The sequence below is a fragment of the Cantharellus anzutake genome (assembly GCF_015039405.1).
Source record: "Cantharellus anzutake strain C23 chromosome Unknown EI90scaffold_22, whole genome shotgun sequence".
NCBI classification, from domain to species: domain Eukaryota; kingdom Fungi; phylum Basidiomycota; class Agaricomycetes; order Cantharellales; family Hydnaceae; genus Cantharellus; species Cantharellus anzutake.
The window spans coordinates 25,699-51,396 of record NW_024066972.1 but is presented as its reverse complement, the minus strand read 5'-3'; the positions used below and the strand labels follow the sequence as shown (position 1 = coordinate 51,396).

Here is a 25,698-nt window from a genome sequence, read left to right as displayed (position 1 = left end):
AAATATACGCTAAATATAGGCCCCCAAAGGTGCTCTAAATCCTAGGCGCGGCGCTAGGTCCATCTGTCTCGCCATCCCTACCCTCCTACATATGACCCGAATGGCACTTTGAAAAAGAATGGACACTGGGCCCAAAACCCCCGTGCAGCGATTGCAAAAACTTATGTATTGTTCGCAAGTACTGTTCATGCTTTCTTTTTTTTTTCCCACTCAAACATTAATTGGCTATGCATGCATCGGTAGCTGCGACAACTCATTATTTCATGGCATATTGCACCACATGCTGATAATCTTGTCGGAGCGATTTGACGCATCATCGAGAAGGGTCGCGCACTATTGACGTGCACTGTTGAAGTCTCACTGAGAGATTATATTACTGACGGCCCGTCCTGACGTTCTATCTTTTTATTTCTTTATTTATACGCATGACACATATCCTCGACATTAATATATTACCAACCAGATCGAAGACTTTGTTTAAACCTGGCATCGGCCACCAGCCCTTTTCCTTCTCCGGTATTTGTAAACTCATTGTAGACTACATTAATAGGGATCGCCGCACCGTTGCAGCATTCTCATGCCACCGCATGGTGGCGGCCGAGAACTACAACCACCACCCCATCATATCGATCGATGCATGCGGCCAGGATTTATACATGTTCCAATGGAGCAAAAATATTGTACAACAGCAGAAGCACATGGGATAATACGGAACTGCTTAGCTAGCAAATTAAATGATTGCACTAGATACGGCTTCCCTCGAGTGAACTAGGTGATATGGATAGAACATTTCGACACTAGTGAACCGATGTTGCTCTATCGACCCAAATTTCACTCAACTCTGCACACGCATCCGAAAGAGAGATGAATGGTTGTGGCGACAAATGGGAAACGAGCACCAACATCAGTCATAGCCGCCAACTGTTATTACTGCCACTCCTGACGGTGCTCGTTTCCACAGTAGCGCTATGACTTCGTACTAGTACTATATCAATCAGTGTAGAGCTCCAGGCGACTTACAAGGCTCGATCCCCTCAACCACACGGCCCTAAGTGCATAACAGTTAGGTTGCTTAAAGCGACAGCCGGGATATCATTAGGAACGCCAATGCGAGTTTTATATGTTATACAAGGATTTCTGTCGACCTCGACCTCTTTCGAATCGAAAAAAAAAATCGAAACGCCGTTGAACACCATTAATTGCATCCAAGTCGAGTTTACGGGAACAAGTTCCACGTGGTCCAAACCAGTTGGGGGAAGTACCAAATGCATGGAAACTCATCGACGCTAATCTCAACATGTGCTTTTGGGGTGTTCCAAAGGAACGTGCAAGAGGATCGGTCGGTCATGATCTTAGTACTTTGCAATAGCACTCTTCAGGGAACGGAAGGGAAGATGTTAAGAGGGCCTGGGCTGGTCCCGAATGTACTCTAACGGATATCAAGCACACCAGTCTCTAAGCCACGACAGAGGGCCAATCTGGCCCTCACTTTATGTAAACAACGATCGGGGCGTCGAGACTTGTGCGCCTGGTGGCCAGATATTTCGACTGGCACCGTAAAGGCTACTTGTTCTTTCCTTGTTTCCTTGGACATCCATTGGGGGTGATCTATTGAGACGTGAAAAAAATCAATGTTGGTTGTAGATCAGAGACCGTCCACATGTGGGTGAATCAAGACCTGGCGACAACTCGTATGTTGGATCCGACACATCGTGCTTTTGAAAAGGGAAACTGGACTTTTGGTTTAAGATTGGACTTTCGACTGATGTCTGGTAATTTGTAAGGGAACACATCTGAAGACAGAATCCGCAGGGGCATGTAACAATGCTCTCAAATGTTCGAACACGAGGGACATGATCCAGCGAGAACGAACCGATGTCGGCTACGGCGACGATCCCAAATTATAAATAAGGTGGATGTCGAGACCGATCGACGCGCCGATCTGTTTTAAAACTTCTCGCTGGGTCCCTCAGTCGATGAACTTGGGGGATGGGGAAGAGGGGCTGTTGCACACGTGTTTACCTCGGCAAGCTCCTGGGATTGAGTCACGGGCCAGACTCGTACCCAGTCGGAGGAGCTCCGTGGACGCGCAAAATAATAGCTTTTTTACGCAATGTAAATAAACGTTCTCACACTGGTACGACTGCTTCCGATGCTAGTCACGTTCTGTACTCAATAGAAAAGATCACATGGTACGGAGTTAAACAAATATCCGATCACCTACTCCGAAACTTAGCCCGCGACACTTCGCTCCTCCGACTGGGGCAAAATGTAGGTGGCGATGCATCGGAAATACCCGACTCTCACGCTAAGCCTGAATGAGTTGTACATAGAGGTTGCGCAATGTAATTGTTAGTGTTGACACATGCGGTCATTATACCCAACCCAACCCATAGAGACTTGGGAGCACCTTGAGGGTTGTGAAATCGACAACCCGGGCATGTGCGGAAATTAACTCTTCATATAATACTTCTGTAGCAATTTGCAGTTGGTGCTTTGTAGTGAAGCGGTACAAGCGTGAGCTGGGGCTATGCAGCCTTTTTGGCTGCGGGTGTTCGATTCCCACTCAGTAAACCTTTTTTTTTTCCTTCTTTACTCCTTAGTGTAAATGGGAAGTTGTTACAATTATTCCTGAGACCATAAAAAAAGGTTTACTGAGTGGGAATCGAACACCCGCAGCCAAAAAGGCTGCATAGCCCCAGCTCACGCTTGTACCGCTTCACTACAAAGCACCAACTGCAAATTGCTACAGAAGTATTATATGAAGAGTTAATTTCCGCACATGCCCGGATTGTCGATTTCACAACCCTCAAGGTGCTCCCAAGTCTCTATGGGTTGGGTTGGGTATAATGACCGCATGTGTCAACACTAACAATTACATTGCGCAACCTCTATGTACAACTCATTCAGGCTTAGCGTGAGAGTCGGGTATTTCCGATGCATCGCCACCTACATTTTGCCCCAGTCGGAGGAGCGAAGTGTCGCGGGCTAAGTTTCGGAGTAGGTGATCGGATATTTGTTTAACTCCGTACCATGTGATCTTTTCTATTGAGTACAGAACGTGACTAGCATCGGAAGCAGTCGTACCAGTGTGAGAACGTTTATTTACATTGCGTAAAAAAGCTATTATTTTGCGCGTCCACGGAGCTCCTCCGACTGGGTACGAGTCTGGTCACGGGCAGGATGTCAGTGCAAATCAAAGATTGCCTAAAAAAGTGACTCCCTTGTCCGTTTGTGCATTGGGGTCAAACTTACGTTTCTGTCTAAATGAATCCTGCTACCAACAAGGGGTTGGATATCCTCCTCCAGCGGAGATTCCGTACTCGGCCTTGAAACGGTCAATTCGTACGCTACCTCACCTCCGTTAGTGTGAGACTGCACTGGTGCGGGTAAACTTCCAAGCCACCCAGCCGCGTGGCATGTGCCGTGTGCACCCTAAGATGACTCTTCAGCTGACCCCCGAATGACTAAGCTGTTTACGTTGACACCACCTAACAAGCGTCATCATGAAGTAGACGCTCTCCGCCATTATATAGACCGGGAGCTGATCGCCCTCTTTCTTTCTTACACCCCCAACCCCAACAACTTCTCTCATCTATGGCATCACTCCTTCACGCTGCAAAGTCACGTAAGTCCCCAATTTCGTCTCGCGTTGCGTCTGTGTAATCTCGCTCCATCGTAATATGACAGTCGCTGCCAGTCTGACTGGTGGTGACGACAAAGTCAAGCAACTCCAGGATGACACGCAAGATGGCCACAAGGACACCCCACTCAAGTCCTACTTTGGCGTATCTCAAGCCAACACCGATGACTCTCTCAAAGCAGGCGCTCGCGGCCCTACCCTCCTCGAAGATATCCACTTCCGCGAGAAGGCACGCACCTGCTTGAATACACTAACCACTTATTTCTCATCTCCTTTTACTCTGCTCTAGGTTTCCCACTTCGATCACGAGCGCATTCCCGAACGTGTGGTACACGCGCGTGGTACAGGTGCTCATGGCTACTTTACCCTTCATACTGCCATTCCGGAATACACCTACGCCTCGCTCTTCAACGATACTACGCGTACTACATCTACCTTTGTTCGATTCTCCACCGTTCAAGGAGCGCGCGGATCGGCGGACACTGTACGTGATGTTCGTGGATTCGCAACAAGATTCTACACTCCAGAGGGAAATTATGATATTGTTGGGAATAACATCCCCGTGTTCTTCATTCAAGATGCAATCAAGTTTGTGAGTATTTACTATCTGTCGGTCCATTACGAAGGCGCACGGTCTTGAGATCGGCGTATCAGTAGCCCCACCCCCCACCTGTTCTCGGTGTGGCGCTGGACGGTGGCGTGGGCAGCGTGGAGCAGCCTCCGCGCGGGGATGCTCCGCGAGGGGAGGGAGTGTCGATCTAACTTTGGGTCGAATTGTTCATTGAACAACCAAACTTATGACTACTATACAATAGCCCGACGTCATTCACGCAGTCAAACCGGAGCCACATAATGAAATCCCTCAGGGAGCAACGGCTCATGACAACGCGTGGGATTTCTTTTCCCTTGCCCCAGAAACGGCGCATATGGTCATGTGGACATTCTCCGATCGTTCGATTCCCCGATCCTTCCGTCATATGCCGGGTTAGTCCACCTGCGTTTTAGTGTGTGAGAAAGCTTTTTACTTATCACTCGTGCCAGGTTTCGGTGTCCACACATTTGTATTTGTGAACGCCAAAGGGGAACGTCACTTTGTCAAATTCCACTGGAAACCCAAACTGGGCACGCACTCCCTTGTTTGGGATGAGGCCCTTAAACTGGCAGGCCAAGATCCAGATTTCCATCGTCGGGATCTATATGACTCTATCGATGCCGGTGCTTATCCTCAATGGGAATTTGGAATTCAAGTCGTTCCGGAAAACGATGCCGATAAGTTTGAATTTGATTTGTTGGATGCGACCAAGTTCATTCCGGAGGATATTTTGCCGGTGAAATATATCGGGACGCTGACGCTCAATAAGAAGCCGGAAGAGTTCTTCCCTGAGGTCGAGCAAGTTGCTTTCGTAAGTTTTTTTTCAGCAATTGTACAACGCCTTGGTTTGACCTGTTCTCCTTCCAGTGCACTCAACATATGATTCCTGGTGTCGAGCACTCCAATGACCCACTCCTTCAAGGGCGTGCTTTCTCTTACTTTGACACCCAACTCTCCCGACTCGGTGGTCCCAACTTTGGCGATATCCCTATCAACCGTCCTATTTGTCCTGTGTTTAACTTCCAGAGGGGTGGGCAGCATCGCAGGATCATCACGACAGGTATGTGTCAAGGGGTTTAGTTCATCTGGCACTTGCAAAATTCTTGGTTTATATAGGTCACATCAATTATTATCCTAATCGCGATGCGAACAATGGGGCACATCCTGTTCCGCCAGATGAAGGAGGTTACCTTGTGTCAGGACAACCTATCGAGCCTCATGCGCACAAAACTCGCGCGAGAGGTCCGAAATTCGCGGAGCATTGGGACCAAGGTTTGTCGAAATTCGTTGCGGTGAAAAATTGCGGAGTTTGCTCATCCCGACCACAAATAGCTACACTTTTCTATAATTCGCTCTCTACTGTTGAAAAGCAACACCTTGTTGCTACGATCGGATTTGAGCTTGGAAAGGTGGAGGATATCCGTGTTCATAAGAACGTCATTGCCTACTTGAACAACGTAAGTTTCCCTAAACATTGAAGATTGAGTCCCCCTTAAACATGACCCTTCGTAGATTGACAATGACCTCGCTCGTAAAGTCGCTGTGCAAATTTCCATTCCCCCTCCCGATCCGGTCAAAACGAATCATGGGCACCGTTCCGATTACCTCTCATTGCTCTCACCGCGCAACACTTTCTCCGCCTCGGGTCGCAAGATTGGAATTTATGTCCTCGATGGCTTCTCACCTGCTGTTGTGATTAGGCTTCAGGCGGAAATCCTAGCCATCGGTTCCGTTCCCGTCATCGTTGGACCCCGTGTGGGACTAGTGAAGAGTGAAGCGGCGATCGGCTCAACTGAAATCACGAAGATCGATTTCCATGCTCAATCCAGCTTCGAAACTTCTCGCTCCACACATTGGGACGCAGTGTTCTTCGCAAGCGGATCTACTCCCGAATATGCTCAAGCGCTCGCGAAATCTGGCCGACTGATCTATGCAGCTCGTGAAGCGTATGCGCATCAGAAGCCTATTGGTGTTGTGGGGATTGCAGTCGATTGGCTGGAAAATGTCGTTCTTCCTGGAGAGTTGACCCGGGAAGTTAAAGGGGAGGAAGTCAGTGTTGTACATGGCGTGGTTTTGAGCGAACATGTGACGGAGGTGGTTGTGGGTGAATTTGTGGACGCTTTCTTGAAAGAGGTGGCGAAGCACAGGGCTTGGGATAGGGACGTTTCTCATATTGCTGCGTAGGAGCTTGTATCAGCGCTTTCTTGGTCCCCGGTTTTTTTTTCTTCCCTTCTCCGCTGGTTGATGGTACCCTCCTGGCAATCGCATCGTTCCATTGCTGCTAGGATATTATACATAACGAATGAGTTGTCCTGAATGGAGGAAAACGTCGCTCTTCCAAGCTCACTTCCTTGCGTCATCGCGCATTAGCGGGCAGTAACATTGCATTGGCAAAACGATCCTTGCATGGCCTTCCGTAGATGTTGTACCATGCTCGAATCAATGAAAGTGAGGCTTTGGATCGTGTGGCGGCTGGTAGCAGTCTTATGCTTGCCATAGGACGAGAGGAGGATATTGTCCAACAAAGCTAGTGACATGTCGTATAAGCTAAGTCCTCGGATCTAATATTACGAAGTCATAGAGGCTGGAGTCCTGGCTGTGGCTTTGAAGAAGCTGGATCACGGCAAGGAATGTGCCGACGCGTTGTTTGTTCAACAAACACAGTTCAACCGTTCCCTGTGTTGGGGTTGCACCACTCTTCTCGATCGTCGAGAACGAGAACTAACGGAATAACCGCTTGCTCTAGTAGTAAAGCTCAGTCTCACTATATGCGCGAGAACTGTTATATTACCTAGTAGTAAAGCTATAAGGTAATATACAATGAGTTATAAGATATAAGAAAGAAAGAAGGATAACTAACCTCAGTCTCACTATATGTGGGGGTCGGCAACAAGGTTGTAACCTTGTGACACTTACATAAGCGAAACTTGGCTCGATCGTGGCCGCGCTGTCCTCCCTCTCCCAAGACCTCATCTTTAGGTTGCAAACTATGTTAAAACTCGGGGAACAAGAACAAAATATTGATTGTCGGTTATCTACATGCAAAAATGACTGCATAAATGGGTCTTTGAGCCGTGTGTAATCAAGCACGATCACTCTCGATCTCCATCCAGCAGTTGCTGGAGCTGAGTACTTGCTGGCTATTCGTGTAAGCACTTTCTTCTGACCTTCAATATAAAGATGCCAGCCTTCGGTATTTCCTAATCATCAGGATGAAGGTACCGATGAGTGTCAAGTTGCTGTTTGGCTGCTTTCTTGGATAGCCCGATGTAAGCCTACCCAAAGCAGCAAAAGATATTAGAAATGATAAGACTAAGTCGCATAATCTCAGACTCTGACTAGAGATCTATGTATTATATGTACCTAAGTCGTGCAAGTCTGTGACGTGAGTAATACATGAGTTACAGTGCCCCAAAAAACCGTTGCAATGTTTTGCACTTTTCACTTTATGAGCTTATTGCACCCTGGGAAGGGATCCTAAAATTGCATAAAAATATGAAAATAATGCGCTAGTAGCTTATTAATAATTCCACCAATTCTCTAATAAATATGTCCATTTTTGGTAAAGTTATTTACTTTACAAAGGACCCATGTCATTGCAACGGTTTTTTGGTGTGCATTTTGGAGAAAGGAAAATCACATTAACTAGTATTTAGTATAGCCACCTTTTTCCCTAAGTACTGCCTCAATCCTCCTAAGCATACTCTCGATTAAATTCTAGCAGACACTTGGTTCTATCCTCTCCCACTCCTCCTGAAACCGATCCCACAGCTCATGAACACTACTTGGAGGTTCTTCATACTCCCCAAGCTACCTCTTTACATGGTTCCATAAATGTTTGATTGGATTAAGGTCTGGGGGCTGGGAGGGCCACTACATGACCCTGATACCATGGTTATTGAACCAGTTCTGGGCCCTTTTGCTGGTGTGTTTTGGGTTGTTGTCCTGTTCGGAAAGGATGTGGGCTGGGTTTTTGTCATAATATGAGAGGGTTTTCTGGAAGTTCTCTTCCAGGATTTGGAAGTAGAGCTTGGCATCCATCTTCCCATCAATATTGCATGCCATTCCAACTCCATCCAATGTAATACATCCCCAAACCATGACAAAACCACCACAAAACTTTCCTGTTCCTTGCACCAGCCTGTCTGTAAGAGGTTCATCCACCCATTTCCACACCCATTTCCACCCATCTGAGCCCAGGCAATTCACTTTAGTCTCATCAGACCACACCACTCTCTTCCAATCCTCCAGAGTCCACTCTTTGTGGCTGATTGTGAAGTCCATTCTCTCCTTATGACATCTGCTGAGGAGCATGGGCTGCTTCTTCTTCACCGCTGCTTTCCAACCAGCCTCCTTTAGTCACAGACACACAGCCTCAGTTGAGAGGCTGGTGCTGGTGACTTTTCGAAGAATTCAGGTCACTTGTGCAGCATTGTTGGCTTTACCAGAGTTGATAAGATGCATTGCATGACAGATATTGGTGTCTGAGAGCTTAGATGGGCAACCACCACTGGGCTTAGGAGTGGCAGGACAATATTTAGACCAAATATGGGTAACAGTGGAATGGTGTACAGCAGTAATTGATAAGCAATGTGACCAGAATCAATGAGAAAAAGCACTTGTTCAATTTTCAAAGCAGCCAATTGATGCATGTTAGGATTGGGGATTACAGCTTGAAATCCATGTGTATTTATGCTCCAGCAATGTTTATTTGTTTACTAGTGTGTATAGTAAACAATATCACATGACCTATCACATGATATTTCCAGTTTTAGTCCATTCTGGCAGCACACCAAAAAACTGTTGCAATGACATGGGTCCCTTGTGAATTGGATAACTTGACCAAAAATAAACATATTGCTTACGTAATTGGTGGAGTTATGAACAGGATACTAACACATGTTTAACATATTTATTTGAAATTTTAGAACCCTTTCCCATTGTTTAATAAGCTCTTGAAGTCAAAAGTGCAAAACATTGCAACGGTTTTTTGGGGCACTGTATAACATATAAAATAAAAGGTATTGTTCTCACCTCAGACTCTGACTAGAGATCTGAGGGAGAAAGTCCCAAAAAAAATTGCTCCCTTATATATGCGACATCACTGTGTGGCAACATCATCGCACAACGGAGTTTTGAGTTGGACAAAAGTGCCAAAGTGCCTCATAACGCCCCAAAGCGTTCGCCACACGACACCCACCAATTCCTTGATGTAAATAATGTTGATATTCTAATAAGAGAACTAGATGTCAAAGTCAAGTTAAGTGCGGGGTCGGTGAAACCCTGACACGTGATCCCTATTTGCACCTATCGTGCATTTTGGGAAAGGTGAGTCCCAAATGTACCTTCAACCCCCTCCATTCTGCTCGAATTTTGGCATGCTGGTAGATGTGTTATGTGCCTAACATTTGGTCACTCAGATTTTTAAAATTCGGCTTAGTTCAAAAGATATTCCCTGTGCATGAGCATGTATTTTGTTGCATATCCCCATAGCTCTGTGATTACTGCATGTGACAGCCCCAAACTTCCGGGGAGTATCATAGCCACATTTGGATATTTTTACGTGCAGTCTTTACATGAGTATAAACATACATTGCACAGAGTTAGGGCTCATATCCATCTCAGCTTCAGAGCAGTGGAATGTACCTTTCCACTACTTCAATTTGCTTCAAACTTGGCCTAATTGCTCTATGGGGGTGAATGCAGGTTTTGGTCAGTCAGATTTTCAAAAATCCCACTGATGCGTGAGAAAAGGTTGTGAATTTCCAACATACTGTAGTTATGTACAAACCCGCCTCAAAGTAAGTTCCCATACCACATATGCATTTTAATATTATTATCGGGCAATAATTATATAACACTTAGTAGAAGTTGTGTGGTTAAATGGAGTGGCTTTCGGGTGGGCGCAATGGCCATATTTTTAAATCACGTGCTACTTTTAATTTCTCGGACCTCTCCCTTCATTTGCCGACCCCCACTATATGTGCGAGAACTGAGGAAAAGGGAAACTAATTCAAAAGATTGAATATAGTTTGTGGACTTTGCGGATAAGTCCGAAGTGACCAAAATAAGTAAGAAGAAAAGGTGTTGTGACCAAGTAGTCACGCTACCGTGGGAATGTGGCTGTCCGGGCAAGTTCCTCACTCGGGTGTGGGAATGTGGCTGTACGAAAACTCGTCCGGCCTCCCATAGCACACGGTTCCTCCAACAAGAACTCCCTGAGATCACACAGCTGCCGCTCATTACGCCAGAGCCTAACGACATCACCACTCTCATATAATCCCTGAGAGGAAAGGCATGCCGAAGAATCGCTGTAAGATTTGTAGAGGTGCTGTTTGCTCATTTCAAAATGAGGTGGGTGAACTCGAGCGAGGGATGCAATCAACCCCCAACACAGGTGACGTATATTGGCTCCAGACTCCCTCTCCTTCAGGCTCTCAGCCACAAGAGGCTGATCCTGCATTTGTTGTGTCATACCACCGGCAAAGACTTCAGGACCGGGGAATCATCCGATCCATCCTCAGCCAGTTGGCCAACATGAACCATATGGCCGACTTCAGTATCTTGGAATCGTACCAGTGGGATCCTCGGCACCTCACCCCCTAGCGCACAATATTGGGTACCCAGCTGCCATGCCCATTTCTGGAGATCCTGCACCATCTTACCCTCAGTTTTCTGTGGGACTTGCCTCCGAACCCCATTCAACCTCCGCTGCCATCTTCCCTCATGCTCAGCCGGAGCCATCGGTTCCCACAACTCAGGATGGTGAATGGTCACATACTCCTACCGAAACCTCGGCTTGAAACTCTGTGGGGGAACTCTTTGTTTGTGTACGGTTTCGATTAAACTAATGAGCCATTGCATCGGTTAGGTTATCGAGCTAGCTCCGACCATCAGTGGTCGGCGGCCCAACTTCGATGGTGCCACAGGCACACATTCCCCAACAGGGTAAGTGCCGGCACGTTAAGGCTAGGCCATCAGCCATTGAGCAGGGAGCGCTTTCTTTCCTGGCCGATGATACGCTTATGCCAGCTATCACACCCATGCTGCCGTTACATTCTCCAGCATATACCGCTTCCCCCTTCAGCAACTGGTATTCTATGAGGATGCATCGCTTGCGCACACCTATTTGGGACGTTCTCGTCATTGTAACATGTGTTTTCATGCTTGTATGCACCCAAAAAACTTACCAATACCATTCTCGTTTGCCTGTCATCTGTGTGTTGAAGACTCGCACCAACGGTGAGGCGTTGCTCGTGGTCGTTGCAAGAGAGTATGAGATCCTTCCGATTATATTCTGGTTTACATATGTACAACCTGCCCCCGACGCCCCCCGATGGATCGTTGCTTCTCGGGCCATTTCGTTCCGGAGGTATATATTCGTCAACGGGTGATTGTTGTCACAGACCCATCAGTGGGACCATCGCCACCTAGCCACCCTTCCTGGGGCAGATTTCAATCCTTCCTTTCACCATTCACGAGACTGTACATACATCATCCTTCTCGACTTCTGGATATCAGTCATGACTCAAATTGTATCATCAATCAACGGTGGCCGAGCCATTCATCCCATCTTATACCAATTCCAATACCATGGGTAACGCTGGCGCTGATCTATACGGTAGCGAAAGTCACTGTAATCAGTGACCCATGGAGCATAACGATGCGCTGGTACATTGATCCGGACACTCTCCTTTCTAGTTTAACAAACAAGATGTGCGAGACACACTGCGAGAATGGTAATCAAACAAATCACGACTTTCCTTCCCATGCCGAGGCTCATTGCGTTCACTATAGTAAGTTAGTAAATATAATATAAAGTGTAAATCTGTCCTCTAGGGCTCTCGCCTGAGTCCCAATTTTTTCAGGCCCCAATCCGCACCCATAACTGAGTTCAGAATCAGATGCTCAGCTCCAACCCCACAATTACGCGGCAATTTTATGTTGCGCCCGCTGTGCCCCCGTTACTGCATCTTGGAGGCTGGCGAATGCCAAGTATCCTACGACATCAAACGGTGGCTGAAAAAACTGTGCGAATTCCTTTCCTGAACACAACCTGAGTATCTGTTTGTCCGAATACCGTGCAGAGGACCCCGCCGACTTTGTGAGCCATCTGCACCACCACATGTGGCACGACTAAACGGTTTGAAGTATTTAGGCACAAATACTCAAGGCCATACGAGCAGTTGAGGGTATAAGGATTATTTTGAGGTCGCGAAAACTCGCGTGTCTGAGTTATCATGGGGTTGGTCCTCTCCCTAATGTGGTGTGGACTCCCGTCCGTGGTGACAAGATTTTCAGTAAGCACGAGCCCAGCTGTATGCCAAGAACGTACGTAAGGCTGAAGAGGTGGCGGTCTAGGATTGTCCTTAGCGCATAGAGTGTATTGTGCCTCACAAATTCACCGGTGAATGCGTTACTAGTTGAAGGGCTACTATTAGAATCTAGTCGAGAAACTGTTGGGCATGAGTCTCCTGCTCTTGCATGCGGTTGTTTGATGTTGATGTTACCTGCACAGCAGTGCCTTTGTGCACCTGCTAAGCACAGAAGAAATATGTTTCCCTGGAAGCGTATGGCACGCGGCAAGCACACAGTAACGATCAGCAATGATGGCGGTTTCTGGGAACAGCAAACAAGCCAATCCAGTCGGAGCCCGCTGGCACAGGCGGCAAGTGGGTGATCTGCCGGTACATTCGTGCATGACTGGGACACCGGACAAGTCACCAGCCGCTATTCTGCAACGCGAAGTTGTGGTGTTGTATTTTCACTATTTAAATCCACTCCATGTCAAACTGTTCAGAGTACGCCGCGTACTCTGGGCGGCGGATCTAGGCGGCCTCTCCATGTGTAGAATTGGGCGCATCGCTCTCCAGCACAAGCAGTGAGACAGATATACATATTCTAGACTTGAACTCGGGAAGTCTTACGAGTCCCAGCCGGTCGATTGCATGGAGCAATTGATGAGTCCTTTGGCACGTGTGCCACGCAAGGCATGCTGTCGAAAAGTATGGGAAGGCTGAGAGCACCACACTAGCAAGTGGACCATAGAGGCTGGTAACCTGCTTAGGGTGGACCATGGAGGTAGACTCACAGTGCATCAGTAAGACTGCTGCCGTTGTATACCAGTGAACATTAAAGCGAGAAAGTCATTGTAAAAAGAGTCTCAATTCATCAAATTGAATTGGAGTGAAAAGATTACTGGATCCTTCAGAACACGAACGCATCTTTAGGCGATAGAATGTATGGCGATGAAAAAGGGAGCAAACGAAAAATACCGTCGAGCAAGAAAATTGACGGTATGGGTCCCGTAACTAATTCAAGCTGTACGCTTGGTTTGCGCGTGCACCCGTGACCCGTGGGAAAAGAGTCTGCTCTTCAAGCTCAATTTCCCGACTCTCCTGCGTGATGGAGCAAGGTGAACAGAAGCATTGAGTCAGACAATCCGTGCAAAGGTTCCCTTCGATATTGTATCGTTTGCGGACCTCTCTTCGTCCTATCATTGAGTAACAGCCTGGGATATCTACGTAGAAGGTTGGTGGTCGAAAATTGGCTCGGGATCAACCCTTGATACTTACAAAGATGCATGAACGCGTAGTACGTGACGCTTTCCGCGTTGAGTACAGTCCCACCTTCAGGATGCGGTGTCCCCTGATTCTTGAGGTATTTCAAACGTGACATATTCTGGCCGTACGCAAAACAGGGACAACAAAACGCGAAAAGACACGTTTGACAAGCGCCACAGAAATCGCATAATCCGAAGGACCAATCACGGTGACCTGCAGGTCCGTTCAAGGGTTTACCAAGGGCATTGCGATTACCGCCGAGGCCTTCACCACCGGAAATGGCCATTTGGGGAGCGGTGGAGGGTTGTTGGGAGATGTAGGTCGTATTTACGGGTCGTGCTTGAAAGGGTGTTCGAGTAGGATTCAGCCTGGTATGAGCAGTTTGTGACGATATTGGCGCCAAACCACCAGTACCACGCCCAGTCAAATGCTCCGGCAAGTCAGACGGGTGGGACTGCGGCAGCGGTTGTGGACCTTGAGATCTCCCTATAGGAGGGTACAGTGTATCCGCTGTCTGAGTTCCGAATTCATCGTATGGTGGCGACGGCGTTGCTTCTTGATATTGCGCAAGGGTGCGATGGTGCGTCAGAGAAGTAAAACGACCAGGCGACTGCGTCGCTGGATTCTCCCCTGCCGATGGTACGGCGGCACCACTGTTAGCTCCCGAAGAAGGTGGGTTGTAGGTGAACTGAGGAGCATTGGAGATGTGCGGCCTCAGCTACACACGTCTTCCATTCGACGAATGACCGGGGAATACGACTCACTTTCTCTGGCATTTCCTGTCAGTCAATGCAAAAGGGGGGGGGGCGTTCCAAGGGTCAGCGAGACAAGAATATAGTCCATATATATCACGGTAGACGCAGCACCAGCACAGTCACTAGATCGAACAGTGTGGAGACAGTAGCATGGGGGCGCCAAGAAGAGTGTGGGGCCATTCTAGCTCTCGTCTAAGCTAGGAAGCAATGGGCGGTCACACCTCATCTCGCAGCAGAAGTCAAATGCTGCGCAGAGGATATCCAGCCTTTCAAGCTGAGCTACTCGTCCCCCTCCCCCCTTTGCTGATGGCGCAGCGAGGAGCTGCGATAACATTATTGGCCTAAAAGTGATTGTCATGGGACACTTTGAATTCCGCAAATTTGAAATTATAACAATTAATTCAGGATAACTCCGCTCAATTTCAAAATTTGAGAGTGTGTTCACCTGATATTTGAGTTGGGCCAAGCGAGCGCCAACGCCACGGTTGTTGATGGTATGATGGGTCCGGATTTGATACTGCTGTGCGGGGAAAACGTGGGATTTTCCGTGGTCAGGTGCTGGACCCAGAGATAAGCCCTCTCCAGGTCAGTTCTTTGCGACGACGATGGCCTTAAGCAAGTTGATCGAGCATGCGCCTAACTGAATGCCCCACCATCGCTGCATTAATAGGGCCCGTGGCGAGCGCCCGAAACATGAGGAGGGTAAGACTAGACCAGACTTGTTGACTACTGTTTCTGGTAGAAAGGTGGTAATCCGATTTTCAAATCTTTTACTTACATATATGGCAGCGCGCCTGACTATCATTAATTGCGCCTGAGAATATTGGCCCACGTGTTGGTGCCATGTTGATCGAACAACGTTCAGATTTCCCTGGTGCTCAGCGCGATGGTGTCCCCGCTGCATATCGCTCTTGAGCCGGCTCAATTGATACGGGTGGACCTGAAGTAATGGGCTTTACCTCCTCTGCAATTACTGTCTCTGAGATTATACAACGAGCGAGTCCAGGAGCCGAGGACGCGAGAATGCCGCAAACAACCCAATGCTGGCAGGGGGTGCAGCAAGAGGCTTGGCGTATGTTCGAGTCCTTGTGTGGAAGATTGGCCGGTGGTGTTTGAAATAACAACGCGCGAACCGCCGGCACCGCCATACAGAGCGATTGCTTAGAAGCATGTCGAGGTGATGTAAGACCTACCGAGCCGAATACTTATGCCTCATGTCGGTAACGCAATGATCCATCTTGGGACAAGCGCCCAATGAGGCATTCGAACCCATGATCGACTCTGACGCGATGCGGAGCAGTGGGTCCGCACGGGAATATGAGATGCCATTCTCTCAGGCAAAGGCTTAAACGGTAAACATTCCCGATGTACGGAGAGCATTGAAACAACCACATCTCGAGATGAAGGAAACAAGAAACACGGGCGTGGATCGAGTGCGGGCGACGATCAAAAGTAAACCACTAAAAAAAAAAAAAGGGGACGATCTCAAAGGACAGATGAAATGCGCTCAGCCACGCTTTCCACTGAGCTCGCTCCCTTCCTCAAGCCCAAGCTCGCGGGATTCTTGTGTCAACGAACACGGTATACAGAAAGTATGGCACATGCAATCCCCGCATCCGCCTCCTTGGATATTGTATCGTCGACGAACACTCGACCTTCCACTCATACCGGCGAAGCATTCGCAACCTGAGAGAAATAGTTAGAACTGGACTCGAGAGCCAGCGAGAAGAGGAGAAAAGAAGACATACCGATATATGCAAGTAGCAGATATACGCAGCAATCCCCGTTGCACATGTCGCCCCCAGTAGGGTGTGGTCTTCCCTGGGACTCCAAATGTTTTAGCCTAGACATATTCTGTCCATACGAAAGACAACTACAGCAACATGCGAATAAACATGTTCCGCATGCGTCGAAGCAATCACAGGTTCCAAACGACCACTCCCTCTGACCGGCCGCATTGAATGGTTTGTTCAACGTATTGCGGTTCCCACCTGCACCTGCACCATAGACCATCTGAGGGGCAGCCCTAGGTTGCTGAGCGATATATTGCTGTTGTTGTTGTTGTTGGGGCACACCCTGTCCCTGCGAAGGGTAACTCGCCTGCACGGGTTGTTGGGGAGGAAAGGAAGGCGTATGCGAAAGAGATGCCTGATAACCGGGGGGATGCTGACCGGGTTGATAGCTTTGTTGTGGTTGTGACCATTGTTGCTGAGGGAATGCGGGGTTCGGATTTTGAACTCCGGGTGAAGGCTGAGGGGTCGATTGGTTGAAAAACTGCTGTCCACCCTGAGGGGAGTGTTGCTGTGGAGGAAATGTAGCCTGACCGTAGCCGGGAGAGCCCCCGTACGGGGGTTGGACATAGCCAGGAGCACCTTGCTGATACTGCTCATAGGGATTGTACGTTTGCTGATAAACCGAATATTAAAATTGTCGGGCTCATTGGCTTCCCGAAAATAGCCCCCCAAGCTCGAGAGGCTCAGGACGGGAACTAGGACAGGAACTCTCACCTTGTCAGCCATGGCGGGAAAGTAGCGTGCGACGCTGTCTTAGGCCGCAGGCTCTCCTGAAAGGGGGTTGATGGGGTGTTTGGACGAAAGGCTCTGGAGTCGTCCCACATCCCTGGTTCTATGTGTATAATATATATTGATCCGGAAGCGGTCCCATTTCCGTCCAAAGTTTGCTAATTGAATCGAGAAACCTCATGTTCAGGTAAATTTTTTCACACGCTTCAAGGGCCCATGGCATGCTTGATTGCTGCGTTTGTACACCAAAATAGCTACAAAAAACTCTCATGATCGTTGTAAACGGGCATACAAGGGATGACAGAACATGCTCGTGGGACTGAACATCGCGGATGTCTCGAGTGTGGCGCAGGTGCATTTCCCGCGACGAACCTCAAGTGCCATGTGTCTGACCGCGGGGGTCACTTACATAGGGGTCCTCACATGCATGCAGTAAGGCTGAGGTAAATAAATACTTTAGCCCCAGCACCGTTCGGTGCTTTTATATTTAGGCCCTTCGGGTCGGTTGACCACAGAAAGGAAGGTCAACATTCGACCAGGCTGGGTCTATTTACATCCTGTTCCCATATCCTGCTTCCTATGAGCTGTTCGAAGTTTGCAAGCGTGGCCGCCAATTTCGGTGGCAGCACTATAGAGGCAGAGTTTTGCCTGTGACTGCACCGCCTCGCAAGTGCAGTGCTAACATGCTTCCATCTTTAGCTAGGTCGCATGTACGTACACCCGGCCAAGTATCGGAATTCATTACATGCATAGCACTGTGAAGTACAGGAATATCGCCAAAAAAAAATTTTCCGTTCGCACGGTGAAAGAGGGAGCGATAACCGATTAGCATTGCATAGCAGCAAACAAACTAGGACAAGCGGTCAATTGGAGGAACTCGACAAAGGAGAGTGGGAACAGAAGATGGTGACGCAGCACCAAAGCGATCTTGTCATCAGAAGGACGGAAAATCACGTAACAACAGAAAAGGTAATTCAACGTCAGAAATTACGTAATTGTGCTACGGCAAGTGACACAGGGAGTCCTGAGTGAGTGTGCGCAAGCAACAGATTAGAAGGAAGTCGGAACACCCCTCAGCTAAGGAAGGGGGGAAAGCGCACTTACTCTCACACTCGTTTCATGACAGACTTCTCCCCATAACATTGCTGCTTTGTTGGCTTGTACTTACTTTACCAATTTTATCAAAAATTTTAAATGGGTCATCGCTCGTAAGCTTGTTGTTGCTCCACCCCTTCTCCTATGTATATTACCGCGAAATTTGAAGTCTCGGCGGTTGTCGGGGCTGTCGCTGTTATGATTTGAGACCCTTTCAATCGAAACTACACAATCATTTGCCAAGCCCAAGGGCTACTTTACACATACTAACGAAGGGGGCATTGACAATTCACGACGGAAGATTTCTTTAATTTCCTCCTCTGTTGCAACTGATTCAAATCCCGGATCGGCAGATTCCAGGCTAGAACCTCTACGGGATTCTACATGCAAGTTGAAATCGCTCCAGAGCTGTTGTCTGTTAAGTTGTAAAAAAGCTCTACGAACTTCTTTGTCGTGGGAAGGAAGACTAGGCCATGACCACCCAGGGTACGCCTTCCCATGAGAACCGTTGACAGCGATCCGTTTCCCCGTAACCTCTTTAAGGGCCTGGATATAGTGGATGCACATAACGCAGGAAGGTTTAGAGACCCCGATGTGGGGGAAAACTCCCTGGAGTTCGCCCTTGAGCATTGCTGTAATCATGACTAGCTCGGCGTGGACCGTGGGTTTCCGGTGGCACGCCTCAGAATCTTTCAGTTTATCCTGAAGCCACACAATGAACGATTCGCGCTCCTCTAACCACTTCGCAGTAGAGTATTTGGTTTGGTTCAGCGCGGCATCCAGAGCCACTCGTATGTTCTCTGAAGAAAGATCACAACGATACGGAGTCGTGGTGGGACATGAGAGGGGTGTAATTGCGAAGGTCCCGTCTATAAATCCGCGGAGGCGGCGCGGCTGGGTCAAGATAAGGAGCCTGTTGACCGAGTCCACAAAGGACATGATCTTCGTTGCCCAACGCCGAAGCCGGAAACCTATGTTGTGGGCTAAGAAAGATGTAGATTCAGGTGAGAGCAACCATCTAGGCATCATATCACATACCGTCAGCAAGCCACGCATCCGCGAGGTCAAGCAATGTGCCCACATTGTCGGCATGCCCTTCTTTGGGGAGAAGGCGATTCGCTTTCCAGTACGAATAGATCTTTAAAAGCTTGAGCATAAAACTGATAGAAAGTTGCTTCGTTGTTTGTGCGTTGGCAACAACCTTGATAATGGACTCCACATGCGATAAGAAATCCAACAACTTAGAACGCTGGCGGGAATTGAATTGATGGTCATCCTGCTCAATGTACCTCCGAATGTCGGAAAGCTCGTTCTTGTGCTTGTTAACGCGATACGCAAAAAGGTCGAATGAGTAATTGTGAATGGTTCTGCAGACTTCAGTTATGATCCCCTCCAACTCAGCCGAGACGTCCTTCGGGGAGCCGTCTACTACATGGGGGATACAGGAAAGCCTATCAAAGATGGACTGTAGGTGAACATGACAATTTCTAGCCGCGCCGTCATCTTCGTTGTTGAAAGCGATGTATATTCGCGTTTCTAGAGCGCCTTTATTGGCCTTTACGCAGGCCATTGTAGCGGAGGCATTTCCTTGTTTGCAGAGTGAGATATTGGCGACTGCATCCAGAAGTGCCCGTATGCGCCGGGAGGTGTCGTCGACACCCTGAACGCCGGGGATGCGTGAACAAAGTGTTTTATTGGATAGCCACCGATTTGGGGGTCTGTAAGTCTTGGAGAGAAGCTCTGCGTAATATTCTGGGTCCTCGGTGTCGACAAGAATGGGCTGGTCGATCTTAAACATGGTATGATGAAAAGGGGGTGCTCAGCTGAGATGGTGATGTGGCACTGCGGGTACGGAGCTTCAGAAGGGGTCAAACTTTCTATTTATGTACTGAGGTCGGCCATCGTTGCGCTTACATAAACAAAATTGTCGGAATGTTCATCGCGTGACAATGAATTCTTCCGCTGTGTGACTTACATAGGGAGATACACGTTTGTGTGCGACGCAAGCTCATGGACGACCGATTGTCTGGGACCCGGCTGTGCGACCTAGGCCGGGAGATGCCATGCTTCGATCTTTGACAAATCGCATGTTTGTCTGCAATACTTAACCCTGGTGCAAGTGCGATCGCTTCAAATGCTTGCAAATGGTGGCGGGTCAGTAACAATGTTTCCCAATTTAGGTTTATCTTTCTCATGGTGGACGACCGATTCGCTTGGCCTCCTGATTCAAAGCATCTGTCACGAACCTCTCGGCGCTAGCGAGCGTGGGAACGGAGCGAGAGTCATGAGATCACGAGAAACAAGATCACGAGGTGTCTATTGAGGCTAGTGACCTGTGTTGACCAGTTGAAGAGTCCGTCTTCACTGGTCAACTCCTTATATACATGAAGATGTGCTAAACATGCGAGGTGAGACATATGAGACAAGAGAAACATACAGGAAGTCTTAAGCTACATGAGTTGAAATGGAACTAAGATATGCGGGACATGTGAAACCTCCGTTAAGTCCGTCGGGGGTTACGGCTTAACCATAACAGCATCCTCGTGGTGGAACTGGTTCTTAACTTTCCGGGGTCACATGACTGTGCAGTGAGTCACCCATGGCTTCCAAGTTTCAATTCATGATTGGCGTCCTGCTCTGTTAGAAAACGGCCAAAAAATATCACAAGCGTGCATCAAATTAATTGATCAACGGTTGGAATCGGCACCTTCAAAGGAAGAAGTAGTGGGATGAATCCCCATCACTGGAGGTGTGATATCCTAGCATTGCTAGGTTGGCTTGTACTAATAAAATAAGACTTTCTTGCCTAGCATAGATGAGATGGAAAACGGGTCGATCATTTACAATGTCAGTACCGACAAAATAGATTCATCGCAATCTCTAGAAGTGCGAGACGCTAGTGTCGCAAGGTTTGCCTGACGTGCACGCCGGCTTTGTTCACTTGCGAGCCATATGGATCCCATGCCACTCCTCTCCTCTCTGTCCATTACCCTCAAGAACTCGAACACTACGGGACCAGCCTTGGTGGTACTGGCCATCCCTCAAAGCCAAGTTGGTTCTTTGTGCGCTGCCTGCTGATGGACGTTATCGGCCCGCATGGTCCAAGTTTTTCAAACTGCAAGTGAAAAATTCTCGACCTGCTGGAGCACTCAGAGTCAGTTATTGCGTACAATAAATTATCGACATGCCTCTTCGGTGTCTGAGGGAGCGCCAAAATCAACTCCGATGACTCCTTCATTTCCCGTGTTTAGAAGTATCAGGTCGATATGTGAGTTGTCAACCCCCCTGTAAATGAGCCTGTGCCGAAAAAATTTGAACAGTCAACAATACGCCAAGAGTGATACCGATTAGCAATTAAACCAAGAGGACAAGCGGTTGGAAGAACTTGACAAAGGAGAGTAAGATGGACGATGACGCAGGACCAGAGTGATCTTGTAATCAGAAGGAGGCCAAATCAAAAACATATTCAAAGTACAATCAAATGCCCGCACACTAAGGGAAGTCCAGGTGAACTACTTATGTAATGGGTGGAAGCGAGACGGGGTATTGCGGAAATTGATCTATCTACAGAGGCTGGTATCTTAGGCAGGACTCCAGCCTCTATAGCTATGACTTAGACCGGTATCCTGCCTTATCACCTGCTTTGCTGTAGCACAATTACGTAATTTCTGACGCTGAATTACCTTTGCCGTTCTTACGTGATTTTCCCCCTTCTGATTACAAGATCACGTTGGTCCTGCCTCATCGTATCACCCACTTTCTGTTCCCACTCTCCTTTGTTGAGTCCTTCCAACTGCTTGTCCTCTTGGTTTGTTTGCTAATCGGTATCGCTCACTCTTTCATCGTAAATGAGGCGCTGTTGGCAGTAATGAATTCCGATACTTGGCCGCGTGTAAGTACATGCGACCTAGCTAAAGATGGAAGGTATTGATGTGCAGGCACCCTGGAGATAACGCAAACCTCCAGCAGTTCACAGGAAGCAGAATATGGGAATCGGATGTAGACCCAGCCTGGTCGCTAATAGAGGGTGGTACTTCACCTGCCTAGCTTGGTTGAATGTTATGTAACCCTCTTTTCTATGGTCAACCGACCCGAATGGCCTAAAAGCACCGTTCGGTGCTGGTGCTAAAGTATTGTTTACTTCAGCTTTACTGCATGTGAGGACCCCTAAGCGACCTCCGCGGTCAGACACATGCACAGTGCGCGCTCTGGTGTCCGTCGCATCCTTGAATTAATCCGATCAGCACACTTGGACAGAACTGGACCGCTTCAATTGTGTCCGATCAATATCTACTATATGAAGAGCGCGGATACGCTCCACGGATCGTGATCGCTGATTGGTTTGTGTCGGACCAATATATTACTTCGAACTGGGGATGTCAGAGCCTTTCGTCCAGACCCTCAGGAGAGCCTGCGGCCTAAGACGTCGCACGCTACTTTCCCGCCATGGCTGACAAGGTGAGAGTCCCTAGTTCCTGTCCTGAGCCTTTTTTGGGAATACAATGAACTGAGAATTTTAGTCTCCCGTTTATCAGCAAACGTTCAATCCCTATGAGCAGTATCAGCAAGGTGCTCCTGGCTATGTCCAACCCCCGTACGGGGGCTCGCCCGGCTACGGTCAGGCTACATTTCCTCCACAACAACACCCCACTCAGGGTGGACAGCAGTTTTTCAACCAATCGACACCTCAGCCCTCACCTGGAGTTCAAAATCCGATCCCTGCATTCCCTCAGCAACAAGGGTCACAACCACAACAAAGCTATCAACCCGGTCAGCTTCCCCCCGGTTATCAGACATCTCCTCCGCATGCGCATGCCTTTCCTCCCCAGCAGCCCGTGCAGGCGGGTTACCCTGCGCAGGGACAGGGTGTGCCCCAACAACAGCAATATATCGCTCAACAACCTAGGGCTGCCCCTCAGATGGTCTATGGTGCAGGTGGGAATCGCAACGCGTTGGACAAGCCATTCGATGCGGCCGGTCAGCGGAAGTGGTCGTTTGGGCCCTGTGATTGCACCGAAGTATGCGGAACATGGGTATTATCATATTTCTGTCCTTGTCTTTCGTACGGACGGAATATGTCTAGGCTGAAACATATGCAGACGCACGGAAGACCACACCCTGCTGGGGGCGAAATGTTCAACGAGGATTGCCTCCTATATGAGCTACTTGGATATGCCCGTATGTCTTTTCTCTTCTCGAGTCGGTACTTGCAGTCTAACTATTCTCAGATCTCGATTGCCTCGCCGGTATGAATGGAAGGGCTAGTATTCGTCGACGATACAGTATCCAAGGAGGCGAATGGGAGGATTGCATGTGCCATACTCTCTGTAGATCGTGTTCATTGACGCAAGAATCTCGCGAGCTTGGGCTTGAGGAAGAGAGCCAGCTCGGCGGACAGCGTGGCTGAAGCGCATTTTCATCTGTCCTTTGGGATCGTCCTCTTTGTTTGGGGTTTACTTTTCATCGTCGCCCGCACTCCACGCTCGTGTGTCTTGTATCCTTCATCTCATATTCCCGTGCCGACCCCTTGCTCCGCATCGCGTCAGCGAAAATCGAACTCATGTGTTCAATGCTTTGTTCATTGCGTTACCGACATGGGGCATGAGTATTCGGGTCGGTAGGTTTTACATCGCCTCCCGGATTTGTACTACCCTGAATACATCGACCACAATGTTGGATCGGTGAAGTGCTTCTAAGCAATGCTCTGTATGGCCGTGCCGGCGGTAGTCTTGAGCTCGATCCGGTTCTCGCGCGTTGTCTTATCCGGCATTTCAAACACCACCCATACGAGGACGCCATGCCTCTTGGTTGCGTTTAAGATTCGTTGCCTCGATGGCTCAGCACCCTGCCGGCATCGCGGCATTCTCACGTCTCGGCTCTTGGATTCGCCCGTTGTATATATGATCTCAGACACAGGTGACAGTATGCAGTTGCAGAGAAGGAAAAGCCCAATCTAACCTCATGTTGTGAAGAGCTCGTCTGAACAAGCATAAGTACCCCCAGGTCCACCCGTATTGAGCCGGCTCAGAGTGATATGTAGCAAGAACACCATCGCGCTGAGCACCAGGGATCTCAACGTTGTTCGATCAACACACCAACACGTGGGCCAATAATTCAAGGTGGTTGCTGTGCGGGGAAAACGTGGGATTGTTGGTGGTCAGGTGCCGGAATTTGTTGATAAATTGCAAGGCTGAAAAGGCAATATCAGAGATAAGACCTCTACGCGTCAGTTCTTTGCTAGGCAGGGTACCAGGCTTTATGGATAGGGTTCTTTGCGACGACGATGGCCTTAAGCAAGTTGAGCGTGCGCCTAACTGAGTGTTCCATCATCGCTGCATTGATTGGGCCCGTGGTGAGTGTGAGGTAAGACTAGCCCAGACTTGTTGAACTACTGGCTTGGCATGAATGTCCGACAGATCAGGTGACCACCCTCGCAAGTTTTGAAATTGAGCGGAGTTATCCGGAATCCGTCATAATTTCAAATTTGCGGAATTCAAGGTGTCCCATAACAATCGCTTTTGGGCCTATAATGTTATCGCAGCTTCTCGCTGCGCCGTCAGAAAAGGGGCGAGTAGCTAAGCTCGAAAGGCTGGATACCCTCTGCACAGCATTTAACTTCTGCTGCGAGATGAGGTGCGACCGCCCATTGCTTCCTAGCTTAGACGAGATGCCGTGACTGCTAGAATGGCCCCACACTCTTCGACAGAAACTCAGCGTATCAGAAGCTTTTGATGTGCGCCCCCATGCCACTGTCTCCACACTGTTCGATCCAGTGACTGTGCTGGTGCTGCGTCTACCGTGATATATATGGACTAAATTCTGGTCTCGCTGACTCCTTGGAACGCCCCCCTTTGCGTTGACTGACAGGAAATACCAGAGAAAGTGAGTCATATCTGGTCATTCGTCGGATGGAAGACGTGTAGCTACAACCCACCTTCGGGAGCTGGCAGTGGTGGCGCCGTAACATCGGCTGGGGAGAATCCAGCGATGCAGTTACCTGGTCTGTTTACTTCTCCGACCCACCATCGCACCCTTGCACAATTTCCTGCACATCAAAAAGGAATGCCGGCGCCACCCTTTGATGAATTCGGGACTCGGACAGCGGGTACACAGTACCCTCCTATAGGGAGATCTCAAGGTTCATAACCGCTGCCGCAGTTCCACCCATCTGATTTGCCGGAGCGTTTGACTGGGCGTGGTGCCGGCGGTTCGGCACCATTATCGTCACAAACTGTTCATACCAGGCCGAATCCCACTCAAACACCCTTTCGAGCACGACCCGCAAATACGACCAACAACCCTCCACCGGTCCCCAAATGGCCATTTCCGGTGGTGAAGGCCTCGACGGTAATTGAGAATGCCCTTAGTAAACCCTTGAACGGACCTACAGGTCACCGTGATTGGTCCTTCGGATTATGTGATTTCTTTGGCGCTTGTCAAACGTGTCTTTTCGCGGTTTGTTGCCCCTGTTCTGCGTACGGCCAGAATATGTCGCGTTTGAAATACCTGGGGACACCGCATTCTGAAG

The 25,698-nt window shown here is 48.7% G+C and overlaps 9 protein-coding genes across 9 annotated transcripts; 4 read left to right on the top strand and 5 right to left on the bottom strand.

Annotated features, from left to right (window-relative positions):
- Positions 1-3,197: 3,197 nt before the first annotated feature.
- On the top strand, positions 3,198-6,702 carry EI90DRAFT_3280761 (catalase 3). Its single transcript, XM_039066780.1, has 9 exons — positions 3,198-3,628; positions 3,691-3,872; positions 3,933-4,235; positions 4,459-4,627; positions 4,685-5,046; positions 5,103-5,295; positions 5,352-5,507; positions 5,568-5,692; positions 5,748-6,702. Exons 1-9 carry the CDS (start codon positions 3,598-3,600, stop codon positions 6,417-6,419), a joined length of 2,193 nt encoding a protein of 730 aa, XP_038916236.1. The 5' UTR covers positions 3,198-3,597; the 3' UTR covers positions 6,420-6,702.
- Positions 6,703-10,857: 4,155 nt separating this feature from the next.
- Positions 10,858-11,107, top strand: EI90DRAFT_3056692 (uncharacterized protein). Its single transcript, XM_039060243.1, has one exon. It carries the CDS (start codon positions 10,868-10,870, stop codon positions 11,036-11,038), a length of 171 nt encoding a protein of 56 aa, XP_038916235.1. The 5' UTR covers positions 10,858-10,867; the 3' UTR covers positions 11,039-11,107.
- A 2,226-nt stretch (positions 11,108-13,333) lies between these two features.
- EI90DRAFT_952770 (PLAC8 family-domain-containing protein) lies at positions 13,334-14,854 on the bottom strand. Its single transcript, XM_039068276.1, has 3 exons — positions 14,563-14,854; positions 13,811-14,486; positions 13,334-13,755 (listed from the first exon to the last, which is right to left on the bottom strand). Exons 1-3 carry the CDS (start codon positions 14,572-14,574, stop codon positions 13,547-13,549), a joined length of 897 nt encoding a protein of 298 aa, XP_038916234.1. The 5' UTR covers positions 14,575-14,854; the 3' UTR covers positions 13,334-13,546.
- On the bottom strand, positions 14,817-15,806 carry EI90DRAFT_952961 (uncharacterized protein). The gene is made up of 3 exons (XM_039068277.1): positions 15,513-15,806; positions 14,999-15,451; positions 14,817-14,917 (listed from the first exon to the last, which is right to left on the bottom strand). The coding sequence occupies exons 1-2, from the start codon at positions 15,699-15,701 to the stop codon at positions 15,140-15,142; spliced, it is 501 nt and encodes a 166-aa protein (XP_038916233.1). The 5' UTR covers positions 15,702-15,806; the 3' UTR covers positions 14,817-14,917; positions 14,999-15,139.
- Positions 15,807-15,863: 57 nt separating this feature from the next.
- On the bottom strand, positions 15,864-16,878 carry EI90DRAFT_3056681 (PLAC8 family-domain-containing protein). The gene is made up of 2 exons (XM_039060242.1): positions 16,302-16,878; positions 15,864-16,239 (listed from the first exon to the last, which is right to left on the bottom strand). The coding sequence occupies exons 1-2, from the start codon at positions 16,564-16,566 to the stop codon at positions 16,061-16,063; spliced, it is 444 nt and encodes a 147-aa protein (XP_038916232.1). The 5' UTR covers positions 16,567-16,878; the 3' UTR covers positions 15,864-16,060.
- Positions 16,879-18,385: 1,507 nt separating this feature from the next.
- On the bottom strand, positions 18,386-19,494 carry EI90DRAFT_952731 (uncharacterized protein). The gene is made up of 2 exons (XM_039068275.1): positions 19,252-19,494; positions 18,386-19,188 (listed from the first exon to the last, which is right to left on the bottom strand). Exons 1-2 carry the CDS (start codon positions 19,260-19,262, stop codon positions 18,423-18,425), a joined length of 777 nt encoding a protein of 258 aa, XP_038916231.1. The 5' UTR covers positions 19,263-19,494; the 3' UTR covers positions 18,386-18,422.
- On the bottom strand, positions 19,495-20,501 carry EI90DRAFT_952730 (uncharacterized protein). Its single transcript, XM_039068274.1, has 2 exons — positions 20,146-20,501; positions 19,495-20,026 (listed from the first exon to the last, which is right to left on the bottom strand). The coding sequence occupies exons 1-2, from the start codon at positions 20,363-20,365 to the stop codon at positions 19,728-19,730; spliced, it is 519 nt and encodes a 172-aa protein (XP_038916230.1). The 5' UTR covers positions 20,366-20,501; the 3' UTR covers positions 19,495-19,727.
- A 2,546-nt stretch (positions 20,502-23,047) lies between these two features.
- Positions 23,048-23,559, top strand: EI90DRAFT_2880256 (PLAC8 family-domain-containing protein; the record flags this gene model as incomplete). Its single annotated transcript, XM_039053916.1, has 2 exons — positions 23,048-23,348; positions 23,399-23,559. Coding segments are annotated over 2 exons (462 nt in total), but the record flags the coding sequence as incomplete, so codon positions are not given.
- An 894-nt stretch (positions 23,560-24,453) lies between these two features.
- EI90DRAFT_3016206 (uncharacterized protein) lies at positions 24,454-25,525 on the top strand (the record flags this gene model as incomplete). Its single annotated transcript, XM_039056962.1, has 5 exons — positions 24,454-24,522; positions 24,712-24,803; positions 25,038-25,052; positions 25,094-25,308; positions 25,353-25,525. The coding sequence occupies 5 exons, from the start codon at positions 24,454-24,456 to the stop codon at positions 25,523-25,525; spliced, it is 564 nt and encodes a 187-aa protein (XP_038916228.1).
- Positions 25,526-25,698: the final 173 nt, after the last annotated feature.

What these genes read in the sequence shown, in the direction of transcription:
- EI90DRAFT_952730 (XM_039068274.1), bottom strand. Translation starts at nt 20,365, where the DNA reads ATGAGAAAGATAAACCTAAATTGGGAAACATTGTTACTGACCCGCCAC. An exon ending in ACAAACGTGTATCTCCCTAT is followed by an intron (nt 20,027 to 20,145) that starts GTAAGTCACACA and finishes CCCCTTCTGAAG; the next exon opens with CTCCGTACCCGCAGTGCCAC.
- EI90DRAFT_3056681 (XM_039060242.1), bottom strand. Translation starts at nt 16,566, where the DNA reads ATGGTCTATGGTGCAGGTGCAGGTGGGAACCGCAATACGTTGAACAAA. An exon ending in TCTGCTACTTGCATATATCG is followed by an intron (nt 16,240 to 16,301) that starts GTATGTCTTCTT and finishes TATTTCTCTCAG; the next exon opens with GTTGCGAATGCTTCGCCGGT.
- EI90DRAFT_3056692 (XM_039060243.1), top strand. Translation starts at nt 10,868, where the DNA reads ATGCCCATTTCTGGAGATCCTGCACCATCTTACCCTCAGTTTTCTGTG.
- EI90DRAFT_3280761 (XM_039066780.1), top strand. Translation starts at nt 3,598, where the DNA reads ATGGCATCACTCCTTCACGCTGCAAAGTCAC. An exon ending in ATCCTTCCGTCATATGCCGG is followed by an intron (nt 4,628 to 4,684) that starts GTTAGTCCACCT and finishes CACTCGTGCCAG; the next exon opens with GTTTCGGTGTCCACACATTT. An exon ending in AGGTCGAGCAAGTTGCTTTC is followed by an intron (nt 5,047 to 5,102) that starts GTAAGTTTTTTT and finishes TTCTCCTTCCAG; the next exon opens with TGCACTCAACATATGATTCC.
- EI90DRAFT_952961 (XM_039068277.1), bottom strand. Translation starts at nt 15,701, where the DNA reads ATGGCGGTGCCGGCGGTTCGCGCGTTGTTATTTCAAACACCACCGGCC. An exon ending in AGACAGTAATTGCAGAGGAG is followed by an intron (nt 15,452 to 15,512) that starts GTAAAGCCCATT and finishes AGCGATATGCAG; the next exon opens with CGGGGACACCATCGCGCTGA.
- EI90DRAFT_952770 (XM_039068276.1), bottom strand. An exon ending in CTACGCGTTCATGCATCTTT is followed by an intron (nt 13,756 to 13,810) that starts GTAAGTATCAAG and finishes CCTTCTACGTAG; the next exon opens with ATATCCCAGGCTGTTACTCA.